This window comes from Mercenaria mercenaria, chromosome 3, assembly GCF_021730395.1.
Source record: "Mercenaria mercenaria strain notata chromosome 3, MADL_Memer_1, whole genome shotgun sequence".
In the NCBI taxonomy this organism is placed as follows: Eukaryota; Metazoa; Mollusca; class Bivalvia; order Venerida; family Veneridae; genus Mercenaria; species Mercenaria mercenaria.
Genome location: NC_069363.1, coordinates 93,099,912 through 93,117,834, shown reverse-complemented (window position 1 = coordinate 93,117,834; position 17,923 = coordinate 93,099,912). Strand labels below are relative to the sequence as shown.

Sequence of the window (17,923 nt, the reverse complement as noted above, 5' to 3'; positions counted from 1 at the left end):
TCGACCGAATTTTCTGACCTTATTCCTATAAGAAATGTTTCTTATCAAATTTCACACGATTTCATCTCTGTTTTCAAGAAAGATGTAATACCAAACATACTGCCAAGTTTCATTGTGAAATTTCGAGATTTTTGAGAAATATAGGACATTTAATAGAAGCCACCCCCTACCCATTTACTGGGTAAATTTTGGCCCTATGGTCCTTTATGTTATTTTGGTAAAAAGTTTCCCCTTTTTTGAATTTTTTTTCACCGGGATTCTGAAATAACATTATTCCGTCAGAAAAAAGACCCAGAAGGATGCATTTTGATCAGAGAGAATCTGCTGGCGTAATTGTAGTAAGCTGTTGCAAGTTAGTAAGTTGTTGCTAACAGTTCGACCGATCCGCAGGAACACAATGGTAACTTTACAAAGAACTGCATCCTAGTCGCAGGCGAGCATGAAGGATTTTGCAAAGACGGGTAGTAGAATTGTAGTAGTTGGGGATTCGCCGTGAGGTACGGTTGATAAAGGCGTTGTATGCATCTACTGTTGTGCATGTGCAGACATCTTCAGATGGCTTATCTCGAGCGCTAGACTTAATACATGTATATGGAGAGCAAAAGATTTTATGTCGTGCGAGCGACATCTTATCTCCAGCAGCATTCAATTTAGTGCAAAACATATTATGTCAAGCGCTCGAAATTTAATCCCGAGCGATAGAGATATTATGTTGTGCGAACATTTCGAGCGTAAAAGATAAATTATACTATAAATAAAAAAGCGTAGTCTCAACTTAAAATTCTAATACCGGTAATTAAACATTGTTTATGAATCTTGATTTCTTTATGTACACATCAATCTGTTCGTAGAACGTGGTTTTTGTCCATGTTTTCATCAGTTTAGTTTATACTAATTTTAATATAGCTCGATTTTGATGAAAGCTTCAAGCTTATTTGAACCACTCTCTAGTCTGCTTTCTGGAAAAACCATTAATGGTGTCATATGAGAAGACGTGGTTGTGACCCAGTGGGGCTCGAACCAAAAACACCCGGATTGAGCGGTCGATATTTTAACCACCTTTATAACACCGCTCCCTTTTCATCAGTTAAATACTACTGCAGACGCATTCGCCAAGTTACGACAAGACAGACCTGAAGAGTTTTTTTGTTGTTGTTTTTTTTTCAAAAAAAAAAAAAAATACTCCCACAACCCACAAATGTAGGTAGGACGTAAAAATTGCTCAGTGTAATTTCATAAACTAATTAGGTAAGATGTGGTTCATATCACTGAGAGTAGACTATCACGAGCAGGCCTTCTTTGTCGTCTGGTCACGATTCGTTTGGTACAGAGTGAAAACATACGTCAAAACAAAAATAACGAAAGTGTTTTTAAAAATTTGAGCTGCCACGATTTGACTGATAATAGATGTTGATAGTATATTTATTTTAACACATGAATAACTTCGATGGTTTGTTGCATTAGTGATATTTGTTGGAGCGGCTGATGAACAAGTCAGATAATACTTTTTACTTAAGGATAGGATATATGTTATTAGTATTTGATTATAACATTAGTACAGACGTAAACATATCAAAGTTGTTAGTAGGATTATTTTTCTTCTGTGTAAAAGGCTTATGATATAAATTACATTTAATATTTTATTTTGGAGTTTCAACAATGTCGAAAGAGATTTACCATTCGTCACAAGAGGACATGGATAGTGAGGTATCTTTTGATTCTACGGGCAAACAGAAGAGTTTTCGGCGTCTTATTACTAGATTTGCCGAGAAAACATCAATGCAGGGTCCGCCTTACATCAACATGGCAAAACTATGGTGGGCAAAGGTCATTTGGGCTATTTTATTACTTTGTGCTGTTGCAGCAATGTCTTTACATCTCTGGTACCTCTTCTTTCAGTGGTATTCATGGCCTAAAACAACTGTAATTTCTCTAGGGTTTGATGACCTTATATTTCCACAAGTTACAATTTGCAATACAAATATTCTACATAAAAACAGATTTGATAAATATAAAGGGGCTAAAGAACTAAAAATGCTTGTAGATGACCTGAAGCCCGAGAACTTTGTGCCACATCAGTTCAATGAAAATTATGACCCGGATACTGACAAAAAGATTCCGCCAGGTATGCATCGCCAAGATGGAAATCAGCAAGGAGGAACCGAACAAGGTGGGAATCAGACAGAACAAAGTGGAAATCAGCAAAGTGGAACCGAACAAGGTGGAAATCAGCAAGGTGAAACCGACCAAGGGGGGAATCTGCCAAATGGAACCGACCAAGGCGGAAGTCAGCAAGGCGGGACAACTGAAACTGGTAGAAACCGCCCGACTAGCAATACTACACAGACTCGAACACCGACACGCAGCATGGAAAACAAGCAAATCCAGACGACACCTTCACCAAGAGTAAGTACTACGTATGATCTTTTATGAATGTCAGTAGATTGTATTTCATTGTTTTATATTTCATTAGAAAGAATTTCAGATTTCATGTTGTACACACAAAACCACTAACGAATGAAAACCCTTCCGAATTGAAAGGCTGTCTCGTTCAGCTCTTACCGGAAACGTTTCTAATAGGTCTTAATGATGTTTTCAGTGTTCTGAGTTTGATAAAATAAAACTTAAGGCTTTTCTGAACTGAACTGAAGGCCTGGCGTTTGAGAATACTTCCGATGGCCTGGCTTTCTCTATTTCAAAAATAAAGTCGGCTATTTTTTGTATTAAAGAGTTACTCTTATGTAGAGTTTGCCTAGCATATCAATTGATCTTTTTTCAACACTTGATATAATATGCGTTACAATGGCTGCTAATTGATAAAAAGACATTTAGCTAGAGTTCAAGCCCTTTTTGTCATTACGTTTTTTTAAACATACTGTTCATTTTTGATAAAGTCATGTTGGCAAAAGGGCACTATAATACTACCTTGGACTGCAATGCAATTTTAAGCATCCAGCAAAAATGGAAAGCAAAATAGGATGTAAACCAAATAGAACATACAGAATATTGCTCTTTCTTGTACAAATAAATATTGCATTCTTTGACTGTCTTATAAAAGTTTGTTAGAATGATCCTGGCCAAACTTCCATCATGGAAATGATTTTTTGCTACAAGTTTGGCCAACTCTACATAACCGCAATGACCGTCATCTCACTGTTTTATACGTCAATCCTGAAAACCCGAAAAGATGGCTTTTTACTCACAGTTAAAAACTTTGCATTTGTAAAATAAGTTTAGTTAATAGATCAGTTATTGACATTCTAATGAACGTGAGTTTTGCAGTAACGAAGCGCAAAGAAGTGAAAGAAATTGACGAAATACATTAGAATGTCAGTTAGTGAATCTATAACTTATTTACAGTTTAAGAAGTAAAACTTGTTGTTAAAATAGAAAAAGTTGAGACTCCACAAGTCGCCTATCACGGCAAAAATAAAATGTTGCAAACTCGGTTTGACTGAGCCCGTAAGTGGACGGTGATGGAAATGCATGTTATCGACCATGACCTCTAGCCTCGGGTTAAGCAGAAGTCACGTTGCAAGTACCAGACATCCGCAGATTTCTTAGTAAGGCGATATACATGGAACTTTCGGCGATACACAGAGTGAAATTCCGTGAATTGCATGAAAAACGGCGTATGGTCCCTAGCTAAAACAATTACCAACTTTATGGATTTGCTAAATAGGTACTGCGTAGCTTGACATAATAAACCAATAAGTGAGTCAAGATTTTGAAAATCTCTGGTTGCTGGCACTAGTCAGCGTGTCTGGTCTATTCCCGTTACCACTCTATACGTCACGCTTGTCACTGTGAACCTGGTGACGACTGTCACATCTTTGCCGATTTTACTCAAATGAACTCGGCCGCCTACTCACTGCAAGTTAACGTCATCTATACTTACTGATTGAAAAATTGTGGCGTACAATCTGATAACTGGTTATTGCTCGAAATGAGATCATCACATCCGCCAGGACAAGGATTAACCACTGCCAACGTTGATTGAAATGAGCCGCACCATGAGAAAACCAACATAGTGCATTTGCGACCAGCATGGATCCAGACCAGCCTACGCATGCCGTCCGCCAGTGGTCTGTTTCGCTAAACGGGTTTCTCTTATTTGTATAAATGAAAGGTGTTGAAAGTTCGAATTACGCCTGGTCCTACTAGATCCATGGCTGATCCGCAAATGGTAAATGTATTTGGTTTTCTCAATATGTAGATCATTTGTTATCTCTCATATGGCTATTTATATTAAAATTGAAACCAAAAAAGAATGCTGTTGATTATTTCAAATTCTTCATTTCGATTTCGATTCCTTAACAAACATTTGCAATAAGGGTTTTATTCAAAAATATGCCTAAAATAATCTGTATTACTCAACTATACAATTAATTTTGTTAAAACAAACGCATTCTTTTATCTCAACAAAATTAATCTATAATGATCAAACCATAAAACGGGCCCTTTTGAAAAACCTATTCTAGACTTGTATTTTCTCACTGTCATAACATTGACAAAGTGTAAAATGTAAGTAAAATATGCGAAAAATGCTTAGTTTCAGCTTTGATATTTTTGATGTTAGATATAAACAAAAAGATATAGCCAATTCCTTCAGTCTCAGGCAACATATACACTGAAACTCATCATAATTTTAAAGTTTTCGTACACTGAACATTCCTTGATAGTTAAAATGTGAAAAAGTAGGCCAAAGAACTAAAAGTATACATTTAGATTATATGATACATAATCATTCTCTGTCGTTTTTGAAATTTGCCATTACCAATGTTTAAAATAAAATAAAACCCTTGTTGATCTTTTATTTATTGAACAAGAATTTGCTGACAGTCCGTCTCCTCCTTTACAAAACATTTGTCTTGAATCCCTTTTGCATTAGCAAAGCACGGCCTTTTTTCAAAAAGAACAAAATAATAATAAATATATAAGGGCCATATATATATTATTTCGTAAAAATAATATATAATACTAAAAATAAAGATTATCTACGTTTATTTTTTACGTGTTATAAATCGAAAATAGGCCTCTCAATATTAAATGTCACTGAGTAGAAATTACATTTTACGTATTTACAATGTGAGCAATCTTGATAGTTTAATAGGTCCGATGCTCCGAAGATGTCGAATTACACGAGACAACATCAGAATAACCATAGAGATGAATGTAAACCAGTTTTAACGAGACGCAGAAGCATTTGTTTCAAAATTCCCCAATATTAACGAAAGTCAGTATATAAGTGTCGATATACCGATTATCTATGAATTAAAGTATATCTAATATTTAGTATTTTTAAATCAAAATCTCTTCAATGTAGATCTACATAGTCATACAAAGCATATACAAATATTACCATTCGACATAATTATTATAGCAGTATTCTAACACGACCCGTTCCATTTTCCTATTAAACAAAGAAGGTTGTGTGTTATTTTACATTCTAACAAGATCCGATTCATTTTCCTATTAAACAAAGAAGGCAGAAAACAGTGAATTATTATACAACAAATCACTGTTCTGACCTCACAATTATTACGTCATGGCGTCAAACGTCATAGCGGCGCGCTGGAAAAGAAACCGATTGAAAACGGGCAAATATTTAATTAATATCGTCAAGGATGTACTTAAAAATCCTTGGTAACGTGTTAGAATCGAAATAATATAGGCTATCTCATTTAGTGATTTTCTCTTGAATAAATCATTGTTTGTCGTTCAGATGCGTATTATTATATCACTCGGGCTGCGCCCTCGTGATATAATTCCTTCGCATCTGAACTCCTAACAATGATTTATTCAACGACAAATCACTGGATGTGATATATTATTTCTTAAATAATTCACTGTTCTGACGTCACAATTATTACGTCATAGCGCCAAACGGCATAGTGGCGCGCTGGAAAAGAAACCGACAGAAAACAGGCAAATAGATCTATATAATAGATGTCGTCAAGGATGTACTTAAAAATCATTGGTAGCGTGTTAGAATCGAAATAATATATCTCATTTAGTGATTTGCTCTTGAATAAAACCATTGTCGTTCAAATGCGTAGGCCTATTATTGTATCACTCAGGCCTCGTGATAAAGCTCTAATTCCTTCGCATCTGAACTCCAAACAATGATTTTATTCAGCGACAAATCACTGAATAACAGCCTATAGTAATGGAACACAATCATAATAGTACATAAAGTTGAAAGTTTCATTATCTAAAAGACTGAAAAATCTTTGCTTATTTGTTTATCAAAATGAAAAGTGCAAGAAACTGACACAAGCCGGAAGTGTGTTCTAGTGCAAAAAATTAGAAATTAGTTAAAAGATTGTTGTGTGCAAACTATGCACCCCCTGATCACATGGATCAGATCAGGGAGAATTTGAATAGCAAAGGCATGACTGTATCACTGTATCACTATCTGTACTAAAACGTTAAACGTTGCCTCCGCGGTAAAATAAGAAGACATGTTTCGACACAGTCATCATAAATCAGAGCAAAGAGCTATAAAAGTAAATAGTGTGCATTTTATACTTCTCTGATCAGAGTTAGAAAATAATATAAACCAGACATATTTTCATCTGACCACGTGTGAAAACTATCTACCATGTAACATTTACGGGAAGGAATTCATCAAAGTTGGATGGACCACTTTATGAATACAAAGCATGATGATATTTATTCATCTATAATTTTTATGACGCTTTATAACGAATAACTGCCTGAAAATTACACACACAAACACAAGAAATGACTGACCATTATTTTTTCTTTCCAACTATAATAAGATGGTAGTAAAATGATGACGAGCCATGAATTCGGCAACATTTTCAGTTGAGTGTATGTTTTGTAGTAATATATGAAATTACTTGCTTCAAATAACGAAAACTTATCCGTAATTGGTTTTGCATTGTCTTGGTTCAATATTTCATAAAATTGCAAGATTTTTGAATTTGCAAAACTATTAATGGGTCTGGTTCTTACGTTACGTATAAAATATTTTTATTTTGATATGTAATTTAGCCATAATTTGTAACTTCCGCTTGATAATATTTATCAGCAAGGAGAAATTGTCATTAAGCAATCACTAAAAAGTCTTATCAAAGACGAGTTTCATTATGAATACAAGCTTTCAACGATTTCCATGTTGTGCTGAAAAATTTTACGTATAAAGTATACTTAATAGTTTTCACCCGCTTGAGATATATTTCTTTCCAATATTCTGATAGTTCACTGGAAAAAAAGTAATAATCATACGCTATTTATATTGTTTGGACAGTCAAGGAAGAAACGATTTGACGGTAACTACGAATATTTGAATGTCAGCGACTATGTAGAGGAATATCAAGACATTGATGAGGATGCTGGTGGTCTTAATTCTCCAATAGACAGTCAAACAAAATTAGAAAAAGTCTTCCGACAGTTATACATGGACATAGAGAGGTATGTGATCGATGAAACCATACGAATCGCAAAAAGTTATTTGGTTTTAGTAAATCAATTAAAATTTCAAAATTGAATAATTAGTTGACACATACAATGTAGCTTTAACAACGACTGATTTATGATTAAAGTATGTTACATATTATACATGTCATATCACTTAAAGGCCAACATTTCTTATAAAGTGTTTCCGGTCGGTTGGAAGTCATAAGCGCATTGCAACTGAGATGTATTTTCAGAAGCCATGACTCTATCTTCAAGTACAGAAATTGAATAGTTTGCGTAAGCTCGCTCTGTGCATTTGGTACCAATGATTAACAAGACGAAAAGTATACATGTAATTTCTAAAAGAGAAGAAATTCGAAAGAATAAAATAGGTTATAGACTCAAGTGTAATGTTAAAACACAGTTTTTCTTGCTGTAAATGTATTTATAATTAAATACTTGTGTTTTCTACGTCAATTCTTTATCTGCGTGTTTACAGACCAAGAAGAAGACAACTTGGGCATGACATTAAAGATATGTTGGTTGGTTGCACATTCAACGGGCGGCGGTGTAACTCGGAGTAAGCTAGAATATTAATTTTCAAGTTAAGGACAGGAATGTGTCTAAATGATTAAAAATGTTAAGATTAATAGATCTGTTATGCCATGAACATCAGTTATATATCAGAAAATTAGGATTAAATGTACACCATGAACGGGCCTATGCACAGTATAAATTATATCATGTTGCAGGCTCCCTTTAAAGAAATTCCGCTATAAACTACTGTCTTTGAATCCGTATATTTTTATTTCACTAGTTTAATACTATTCACACCCCATAGAAACAAAGGTAACAGTTAATCGTGAAATGAACAGGAAGTCGATTATTACGTTTGTTTCTATATTATTTTTTGACGGAAGACTTCAGTATACTATATAGCAATACAATATTCTGCAAAAACTACGCATTGGTCTTGTACTTAACAAATTAATACAAAATGACAGGCAACAAAATCCGTGTTGCACTAGTTGAGACTGAAACAAACATAAATTCTCTATTTTAATTGCATAAGGCGAGACTAATTGTGGATGTATATGTAGTATAGTGTACATGTCTGTATTTGTGCATGAATACATTGATGTATGCCAATTTTATGAAGTTCACGGAGTTATAAATGCCGTGGACTTTATTCAACTTACCTTTTGTGTAACCTCGTCCTCTACATGCTATTCCCTTTTAAACGCTATGTGATGATTACTATGGGCGTACCTGCTTACACAAATGTCGCTTCTGCAAAATTGTAAAGTAATTCATATTTGCCTCCAAAATTGAGAAAAATATGTCCTTGCTCCAACAGTTGAAATAGTACAGACGCCGATTCTATATTCTGTAGGAATCAGATTGGTTCCATTGTGTTTTGAAATCGCATATTAAACTATCCACCTGAGCAGAAGACTTAAGGTTATTTAGTATTAGTTAAAGCAACATGTATGAAACTACTATGGTTTTTGTTTTCTTTAGTTTTTTCCAGTTGCACCAGACATCCGAATATGGAAACTGTTGGACAATTTCCTCAGATAAATTCGTCGTTAAAAGATCTGGCCCCGGCGGAGGTAATTATGTAAAGTAATAATAATAATATAATAATAATAATAATAATAATAATAATAATAATAAATAATAATAATAATAATAAAGAATTGTATATCTACACATATTTTTGTTTAAAGAAATGTACATCAATGGTCTTCGTACATTGTTGAAATAAACTTGTTTATTAAAAAGAAATAATAATTCATATAAAGACATCTACATGGTGACGACAAATTTATGATATAAGATGCAAAATGATATATATTAACAGAAAAAACGGTAATGTTTAGTTATAGCTCTTTGGTTTAACTTAAATTAAAGCCAGTTCTGTCTCAAATTGTGTTAAGGTAATGGACCTCTGATGATAACCGGCAATTTTCGGGCGATTACGTATTTTCGTACGCTATATCGGCATCTTCCGGCTAAAATTAGAAAATTAGGAACATTGGCTTGTTGCTTCTCTTAAAAAGTTGTATGATAAAGCGCAAGGATAACCAAATGTAACATTGGTTCCTTTAAGTTGGCCTCCTCTGACTTTTTCGTTATAACCTATGTCCAAGATGTTACGGTTGGTCAAAATAAATATGCTTTTTATGTGTAAGTTTCTAAATAAAAATGATTAATCAAACCTAATTTAGCAGAGAGCCACTAAAAGAAAACATGTCCTTAATCATTTTCCAATCCAATGAAATTTAGTATAGATATTGCTTTTGAATTTTACAAAGAAGTCAGCGATAAAAACAGAGGAAGGACCAATCTTCTTCTTTGGCATATTCAGGGGAAGTAACTGACTAATGTTCCCCATTGCTTTGTCACAATCACCGGAAAATACCAAAATCGCATTACGAAGAATATGTATTCGAACGGGAAGTACGGATGGATTGTCATTACAGGTCCACTATCTTAATGTAAAGCAATGTAATGTAATGTAACTTTCAGGACTATCAATCGTGTTATTTCTGGAGACGTCGGAGTACCTGAAGGGACTGACGACGGGGTACGGGGCTCGAATCCAGTTCCAGGAACAGGACACGTATCCTTTCCCTTTTGATCAAGGGGTATTTATATCAGGAGCTATGGAAACAGATATTGGCCTGAAGTTTGTAAGTAGTGACTTTCTTGATCTCATTTCATAAAACATGCAGATCTGATAAAAAATTACACCTCTCGAAAGATTTATTCGAAGCCTTCCCCGTCACCAGATGAAAAATACCAGAGTTAAAATATAACTTGGCATTTATCTGATCGCAAGTCGCAAATTCTAACAAACGCAATGGTAATAGTATATAACATAAACATGCCCGAGCTGTGTAAACGTTAATGTATTTATGCATGTAATTTTCTCTTCTTTGTTTTCTCCTGCACTGACTGCAACATTTCTTTCCAAAAGTAGAAGGGAGATTGCTTAAATAGTGTGTACTTTTAGACATAACTGCTGTGCACAGAACGCGATGATTCGTATTTTGATTGTTTGTTACGAGTAAATAACGGAATATTTCAGAGGACAGTAAATAGACTTGGTGGTGACTTTGGCTCGTGTAATGATGGTGTGGAATTCATGAAATGGTACAACTTGACATACACAAGAAGGGTAATTATGACACAGTTCTAGACTGCTCACAAAACTGTCAATGATGAATATTTTACACATTTTAAACTTTAGTTTTTAAAATGATATCTCGTACTTAGTGCAACAATGAACACGTAGCTTTGAGCTATTTGTACAGTTTTATCCATATTGTAACTTTATGCACAGTGCGCTTGTGTGCAATAATGTTTTATCAAAGTTGCATCAAGCATTTAAATGACTTGTAATGAGAATGTACTAAAGTCAAAGTCAAAGTTTAAAATGATCTTTCTCATCTCACTATTAAAAATATTTTGAAATATTTCTTGTTTTTATATAAATACATTTAATGTAGAAATGTTTACAAAATCGGTACAATAGGTGCCTAATTCTAATCTTTTATGTTTGTGGACGCGTAATGATGATCGGCAATTTCCGTTAAATTACGTTTTCCCGTACGCGATATTGAAATTTCCCAAATCAATATGCTTGTGACCTCCAAAAATTGCCGAAGTTAGATATGGGTATTACGTTATCTCACGGAAACTGCCGAGTGTCGCTACGGTTCCACTAACTCAAGCAAAATTGTTAGTTCTAGTAAATTACATATTGCTGATGCCACTGTTTTGAATTTTGTTACAATAAAATTTAGCAGCAATAAGATATAAAAGTTACAGATAAAAAAATATGATATTCAAAAACTACAAATTTTAAATAGCTAAATGAAAATAGAAGTATCTGTTTCTGAAGATGATTTTGTGTTTACTCTCTGTACTGATAACGGAGCTTATTTTTTGCGTGTTTCAGGCGTGCCAAGCGTTTTGTCGCATAACAACAGTGATAAAAACTTGTAATTGTTTCGATGATGACTGGGAAGAATTCGCTTTCAAAAAAGATAACACACTCCGACCTTGCAGATCAGCAAAAGGTAGAGTAGACAACGCCCCCCCGGTGGGGTTATTTCAAATATAGAGGCGGAATTTCGTATTTTGTGTTTAGAAAATCCAAAAAATTTCCTCTGCTATTTTAAATAGGACTAATAAAAAAAGGAAAGAGTAGATATCCGGAAGAAGGGGAAACCCCAAAACGAAACCCATAGACCCATGACGCAAAATAGGCCACGACAAAAAGAAACAGAAAACACAAAAATTAGTAGACGGTCGCTTCGAAACCCAACAATAAGTAAGTTTAAATGTAAAAATACAAAATGGTTAAGGGGGATAAAAGGGGGGGGTTTTGGGGGAAAGGGGAAAAAAAAGAAAGGATAAATTCAACAGAGTGTCACAAATCGCTTGTTATATAAAAAAGTGAAAAATTTCCACAGTGTTTTTTTTTAAAAAAGTGACTTTGAAACGTGTGCGTTTTTTTCGAAATGTTCCGAATTTTGAAAAAAAAATTTTTATTAAAATCCTATACTACCAACTCGTGCAAATATGGAATCTCCCCCCTTTTTTTGGGCAAATTTCAACTATCTACTAAGTAAAGTTATCAGAAACTGACGTTTTGGCCAGTTGATTCCTTTTTTAGGGATACGTTTAGGGAGTATTTATTACAAAAACCAAGTTTCTTTTTGTAAGGCAAAAAATATTTTTTAAAAAAATTTAAAATCCCCCCAAACAGCCTAAAACAGTGTGAATGGTTTGATTTTTCATTTATTTTACAATGTTTCTCATAATTTCTTTTGGGACAGAAAACGCTATTTTGAAAAAGTTTATAAACAATTTTCCCCCAAATTTAGAAAAACTTTTGAAAATTTTTTCCATTTCAAATGTATGACAACGTATGCATCATCATAATTTCTCTTCGTTACCAAAATTGTGTTATATCACTACAAAAATAGTAGGCTAATCGAGGGAATTCACATGTTTCAGAGAAAGAATGTCTTAGGGGTGTACTGCATAAATACGGCCCGGGAGCGCTGTGGCATTTGGATAATCCTTGCGGTATCTTGAAATTTTTATTCTGTCTTTTAAAAGGAAGTGCAAAGGTTTTTACAATTCATTTCAATAACTTTTTGTACCGATTTAATTGATTAGGTTCAGTTTACAGAATTTGTTCCCGTGAAAAACTTTTTTGGGCTTTTCCCTTTTTAACCGCAGTTGAAAACATGCAAAACGTAAACCCTGTCTCCAGTTTACAAAAAGTTCCTCCTTTTTCTGTTATTCACGGAGATCATGATGTACGCAACAATAATGTGTCAATGTTAAAGCTTTTGGAATATTAAAACAACCCCTTTCTTTTTAAAACGTTGAGTTTAATTTTGTTTTTTCCCCTTTTTCGCGAAATTTTTGTGAAGCAGTGGGAGCAATGGCCTACAAACGAATATGCTGTAGTTACCTTCTTTTGTTTCGAAAACTTTTTGAATAATCTATTAAAGCCCGACTTTGTCGTAAAATGAAAAATTATATCAATCACGGGACGGGACCAAATGATGATTAAACCATCGAAAACAAAAAATGATTTTTTTAAGAGAAATCAATGTTTGACATTATTATTTCGATAGGATACTATATCCCCAAATCCCTGAAATGTTGGGGTTCATTTCCAGCCCCCCCCCCCCCCACAACACACCCACCCCTTTTCATCAGCAAAATTTAAACGCCCCTTTCTCCATAATTAAATGTTATAAAAATTTTGGTCTCAAAAAAATTAAAGTTTTATAATTTTTTTCGGTAAGAAAAATTGTCAAGAAAGGACATAGATTTCAGCTACAATTCAAATGATCAAGGGGAAAAAGGTGCTCGAGAAATGGTCATGTCTCTTCCTCAAAGGTCATTGTCTAGGAAGGATGAAAGGCCCTTGTTTTAGAAAGGAAAAAAAGGTTTTGTCAAGGAAAGGATAAAGTCATTGTCTCCCCCAGGAAAAAGTCTTGTTTAGGCAGGATGAAAGTCTTTGTTGTAGGCAGGAAAAAAAGGGTCATTGAAGGAAAAGGTGAAAAGTCATTGCTAGGAAAGGATAAAAAGTCATTGTTGAGGCAAGGATAAAGGTCTTGTCAAGGTAAGGCCCTTTAACCTACCGTAACAACAGGAAAGGGGTCATTTAATTTTCGGGGGAATTCGTTGCGTCCGAAATACTTTTGTTCATGTTTTTCCCTTACATTAAAGTTTATTTTTTTTAAAATTTTTTAAAAACCGTTTGAAAAAATTTTTAAACACTGCTAGCAACACATAAAAGAAAGTAACCCCCCCCCCCCCCCCCCCCCCAAAAAAAAAAGACATAATTTAAAAAACACAAACAAAAAAATTTAAATCTACCCTTCAAAAGGTTTAAAACTTAAATTATAAAGTAAAATCCAAATATCTTTATTGATCCTCAATTAATTAACAACAAATCTCAGTCAGTAAATGACCACTACATTCTGAACAAAATTAAAAACTGATCTGCCGTTTGACGGGCATTTCATCAAGCCCCAAATTCATTAGGGTTATAAAACATTACGAAATGGCCCGTACGTCAACCACAAACAAAAAAAAAACAAAAAAAAAAACAAAAAAAAAAAAAAAATCAACTGTAAGCACGAATTTGGAAGGTACATAACTGTAATCAATGGGACCTTTTTTGAATAAAAAAAAACACTATGAGAAAACAGTTCTTGTTGAAAGTTTTCGGAAATGCAAAAATTGGGAAAAAACCCCATTTATCAAATAGACTAAAAAACAAGTACTGACTAAAAAGAAATTTTTTAGAAACACTATGGAAAATGAAATATACCCAAAACAGGAAAACAAATGTTCGTTTTAAACGCTTCTTTAAATACTCAATGTTTCCCAGTTTGTCTGTTTTTTAAAAGGGTGTCCAAGTATCATTACTTAAAAATTTATTTTGACCTTGAAAATTTTATACGGTTTTTTTTTTCAAGAAATCGGGGCGTTTTTTTGAGGATTTTTTTTTTTTGTATTCTTTTTAAAATTTGGATATTTGGATAAAAAATGTATTATGGATTTAAATTAGACTTATATACTTACCCATTCTTTTGATGTATTTTCAAAAAACCGCATGTTTTTTTTGTCAAAATTTAAAATTTTTGAAAGAACATTTTTGTTATTGCATATGAAAGATCTCTATAATTTAACCCCTTACCCTGCTAAATGTCTAAATGAACTTGCCCTTCTTCATTTGGACATACCATTTACTTTTAAAAAGGGGGGTGCTTACCAAAAATACTGAGAATGGCGAACAGTGCAGTTTGATCAACTGCCGGAGGAGGCTGATCAGGAACTACACTGGCCGAAAAAGGGGCAAAACCAACGTGTCCGCATAAAAAGGTAAAATTGGGGAGTATGAACACAACTGAAATTTTTTGATGTTAATTTTTTCTAAAAACTTGTGTGGTGGAAATAAATAAACAAGGAAGAAAATCATTTTAAAATAAATGTTTTGTAAGTGTGTATTACATGTCTTAACAAGTGATGGGTTAAATTGGTGGGGGTTTAACTTGTAGGAATCATTTTCTATCGGCTCTGGGTAGCTTAAATTATTTAACATACATTTTTATAAGATTTCCGTTTTTACCCACCCTTGACTATGAAAAATTTACTTCACCAGTTTTTTTCCCCCTTCCCCCAAAATTAAATGCAAAGTATTTAAAACTTTGCCCCCCGCCCTTCAATTCATTTGCATCGAAAAACAAAAACGTTTATGTTGGTCATTTATTTCAAATATTTCTCGTGCGTTGAGCATCCGTTTGTGGAAAAAGAATCGCATAGCAATATGTTTCTTTTTCTCTCCTTTTTCACAGAGAGTGTTACTAGATTGGGTGTGTGACAAAGATCCTGGTACATGTAAAAATCTTCGAAAACAGATCAACAATATTTGGAATATTAAGTAAAATTTATATACTTTATATATATTTGTAGTCGTTTAATGTATTGTAAAAAATTGATTGCAGAATTAAACAAAATGCGTGAACTTCATTTTTTTTAAAAAGTATACTTAATTAAAACTCAGACAAATAGTTCTGATAGGGGAAAACAAGCTTTCATAGTTTTTATTACTGCCATAAGAAAAAAAATTTTAAAAGGCATCGCTAGAATTCCTTGATTGAATGGTGAAATTTTTCCCAAAAACAATTTCCTAAACTTTGGTATTGAAGGACAAACATCTAAGAAAAAAAAATATGCATAAAAATAAAGGGTAAAAAAAGGTTATCGCCCTTGAAAACGTCTTTTTGGAGGAAAGCTGTTTTCATGGGGTAATTTTTTTTCATACCGGTGAACTTGATTTTTTGCAATTTTTGTTTCTTAGATGATTTCTTCATACCAAATTTTGAAGAGATTCTGTTATTGGGAAAAATTTCACCCCAAATTCTAGCATACGTCCTTAAGTTTAATTTTTTCTTCGAAATCTAATGTAACACTATAGACTAACAAATTGCACATTTATGTAAGGAGTCATGCTCTAAAACGAATTATGAGTTGGTTGCGTTGTCGACTAAATCTGCAACTTTCGCATTTTAAAATGCAAAAATGCAAAAGTTTTAAATTAAATTACATTTTAATTTTTAAAAAAAAAAGATAGGCTTTCATTTTATTTCGAATAATTTTTGAAGTTGAATATTACTATGAAGATTTAAATTTTTGAAAAAAAAAAGGACGGCACAGACGAGAGGTTCTGATAGGAAAGGGTTTTTCTAGTTAAATTTGTTGAATTTTCACTTGAATATCGTTAATTAATTTAATTAATCTTCATTCATTCATTCATTTTCTTAAATTTAAAAACCAGTCCCTGAAATTCATGTTTTTTAGGAAAACAATGTATAGAAAAAACCGTGTTTTAACGTTTTTAATGCACGAAATAGGTTATCGTCCGCGGAATAATTTAAAGGGGTTAGCCGAGTGAATTTTTTGGGGCTTTTAAACCGTTTTGAGAAAAACCGTTTTTTGCATACTTATGTCGATTTAATATGTTTTTAATTAAACAGTAATAAAAAAGTGCGCTCTTTCTTGGTGCAGAAAAAAATAGGGGAGTCATGCACGTTAAGTGACGCATTTTGCGGGGTTTTTTTAACAGAAACAAGAAATTAGAATTGAAAACACAATTACGCATTAACATAAACAAATAGGCATATATAAAAATGGAAGACCAGTCTTGATGATTTTAATATGAATTCATAATTTGTGATTTTTTTCAGATACAACAGTTTTTGTCAGACATTGGTGGCGCTTTGGGTCTAGGTGGGCCTTTAAATACGAGTTTTTGCGAGGTGATAATTTTTTTCACGAATTTTTCGACTTGGTATTAAAAACGAAAAACAGCCAACACGCAAACACGAAGAGCAAAGATAACGAAGGCCGCAAATCTCCCGAACATACAGTCGGCAATGAAAAGGAACCCGAACACAAATTACCCCGTTTTGCGTTTAATCCTATAGATAGACTGCCGCACCATATGCAGGACGAAAGTCCCTTTCGGGAACAAGACAGTTCGTATCATTCTGATACAGGAAGTTATGATAATAGGCATCAGAGAAAACATGACCTTGACCTCTATGGATCGCACAGCCCTAACTTAAGAGTTCATGGAGGGAGCCCTTTCCTGGGCAGAGGTCGTTATTTGGAACCCGACAGAATTTCATATAATTCGGACAGAGGTAGTGATCATAGACGACATCGCACCAAAGTAGGTCAAGGCCCAAAAGATATTCCAAGACGAGTCAAAAAGATAAAGAAATCCTGAAAATTACTCAAACGGAAAGTTTTATGGGACTTGACGCCCAAAATTGTTTTACTAAAATTACATTAAATATTTTTGTTATTTTTTTTTTCAGAGAAAGGCTAAGCTAGAAAACAGCCCCGCCAAATTGAAATGGTATCAATTTCGTCTGATAAAAGTTTGTATGATTTAGGAAGGGTTAATTTGCCCCTAAAAACCCCCTGTTTGTAACAAGATGAAAGCTATTAAAACAAAAAAGAATGAATAAGGTACAAAAGGCTTGTTAATCCCAAGCAAAGTATATCGAGGGTTTTTGTCAAAACAGATCTTTTCAGAGCGACAAAAGTGTTTACTTTGCAATTAGTTACAAAAACTATGTATGTGCTTTGCAAAAGAAAACCCCGAAAAAAAACTGAGCTTTCTTTTCGTAAAATTCTAAAGGAATCTTTCAATATTTGCTTGCCCCCGAAAACGCGGTTGGATCTAAAAAGTTTAAAAAATATCTGTTTGAAACCAAAACCCAAAATTTTTTTGAACAAAATACGTCTATTCAAATCAATTTTGTTATGCCAAACAAAACAAAAATGTTTTTTGTGAACAAATTCCTGGACTGCATGCGAGTACTGATATTTTGAAACGGTGCTTTTCGGCCTAATGAGTGTCCAAAAATTTATCAAAGATCAGGGT

At 33.6% G+C, this 17,923-nt stretch overlaps 1 protein-coding gene across 1 annotated transcript; it reads left to right on the top strand.

Moving 5' to 3' along the window:
• The first annotated feature begins 1,276 nt into the window (after window positions 1-1,276).
• LOC123525591 (uncharacterized) lies at window positions 1,277-17,260 on the top strand. The gene is made up of 9 exons (XM_053539836.1): window positions 1,277-2,406; window positions 7,277-7,440; window positions 7,925-8,005; window positions 8,947-9,038; window positions 9,958-10,121; window positions 10,520-10,609; window positions 11,393-11,513; window positions 12,457-12,528; window positions 16,716-17,260. The coding sequence occupies exons 1-9, from the start codon at window positions 1,660-1,662 to the stop codon at window positions 17,258-17,260; spliced, it is 2,076 nt and encodes a 691-aa protein (XP_053395811.1). The 5' UTR covers window positions 1,277-1,659.
• Window positions 17,261-17,923: the final 663 nt, after the last annotated feature.

Coding starts and splice junctions, on each gene's coding strand:
- LOC123525591 (XM_053539836.1), top strand. CDS start 1,660: ATGTCGAAAGAGATTTACCATTCGTCACAAGAGGACATGGATAGTGAG. Junction 9,039..9,957: donor AAGATCTGGCCCCGGCGGAG/GTAATTATGTAA, acceptor TGTAACTTTCAG/GACTATCAATCGTGTTATTT. Junction 11,514..12,456: donor ACCTTGCAGATCAGCAAAAG/GTAGAGTAGACA, acceptor CACATGTTTCAG/AGAAAGAATGTCTTAGGGGT.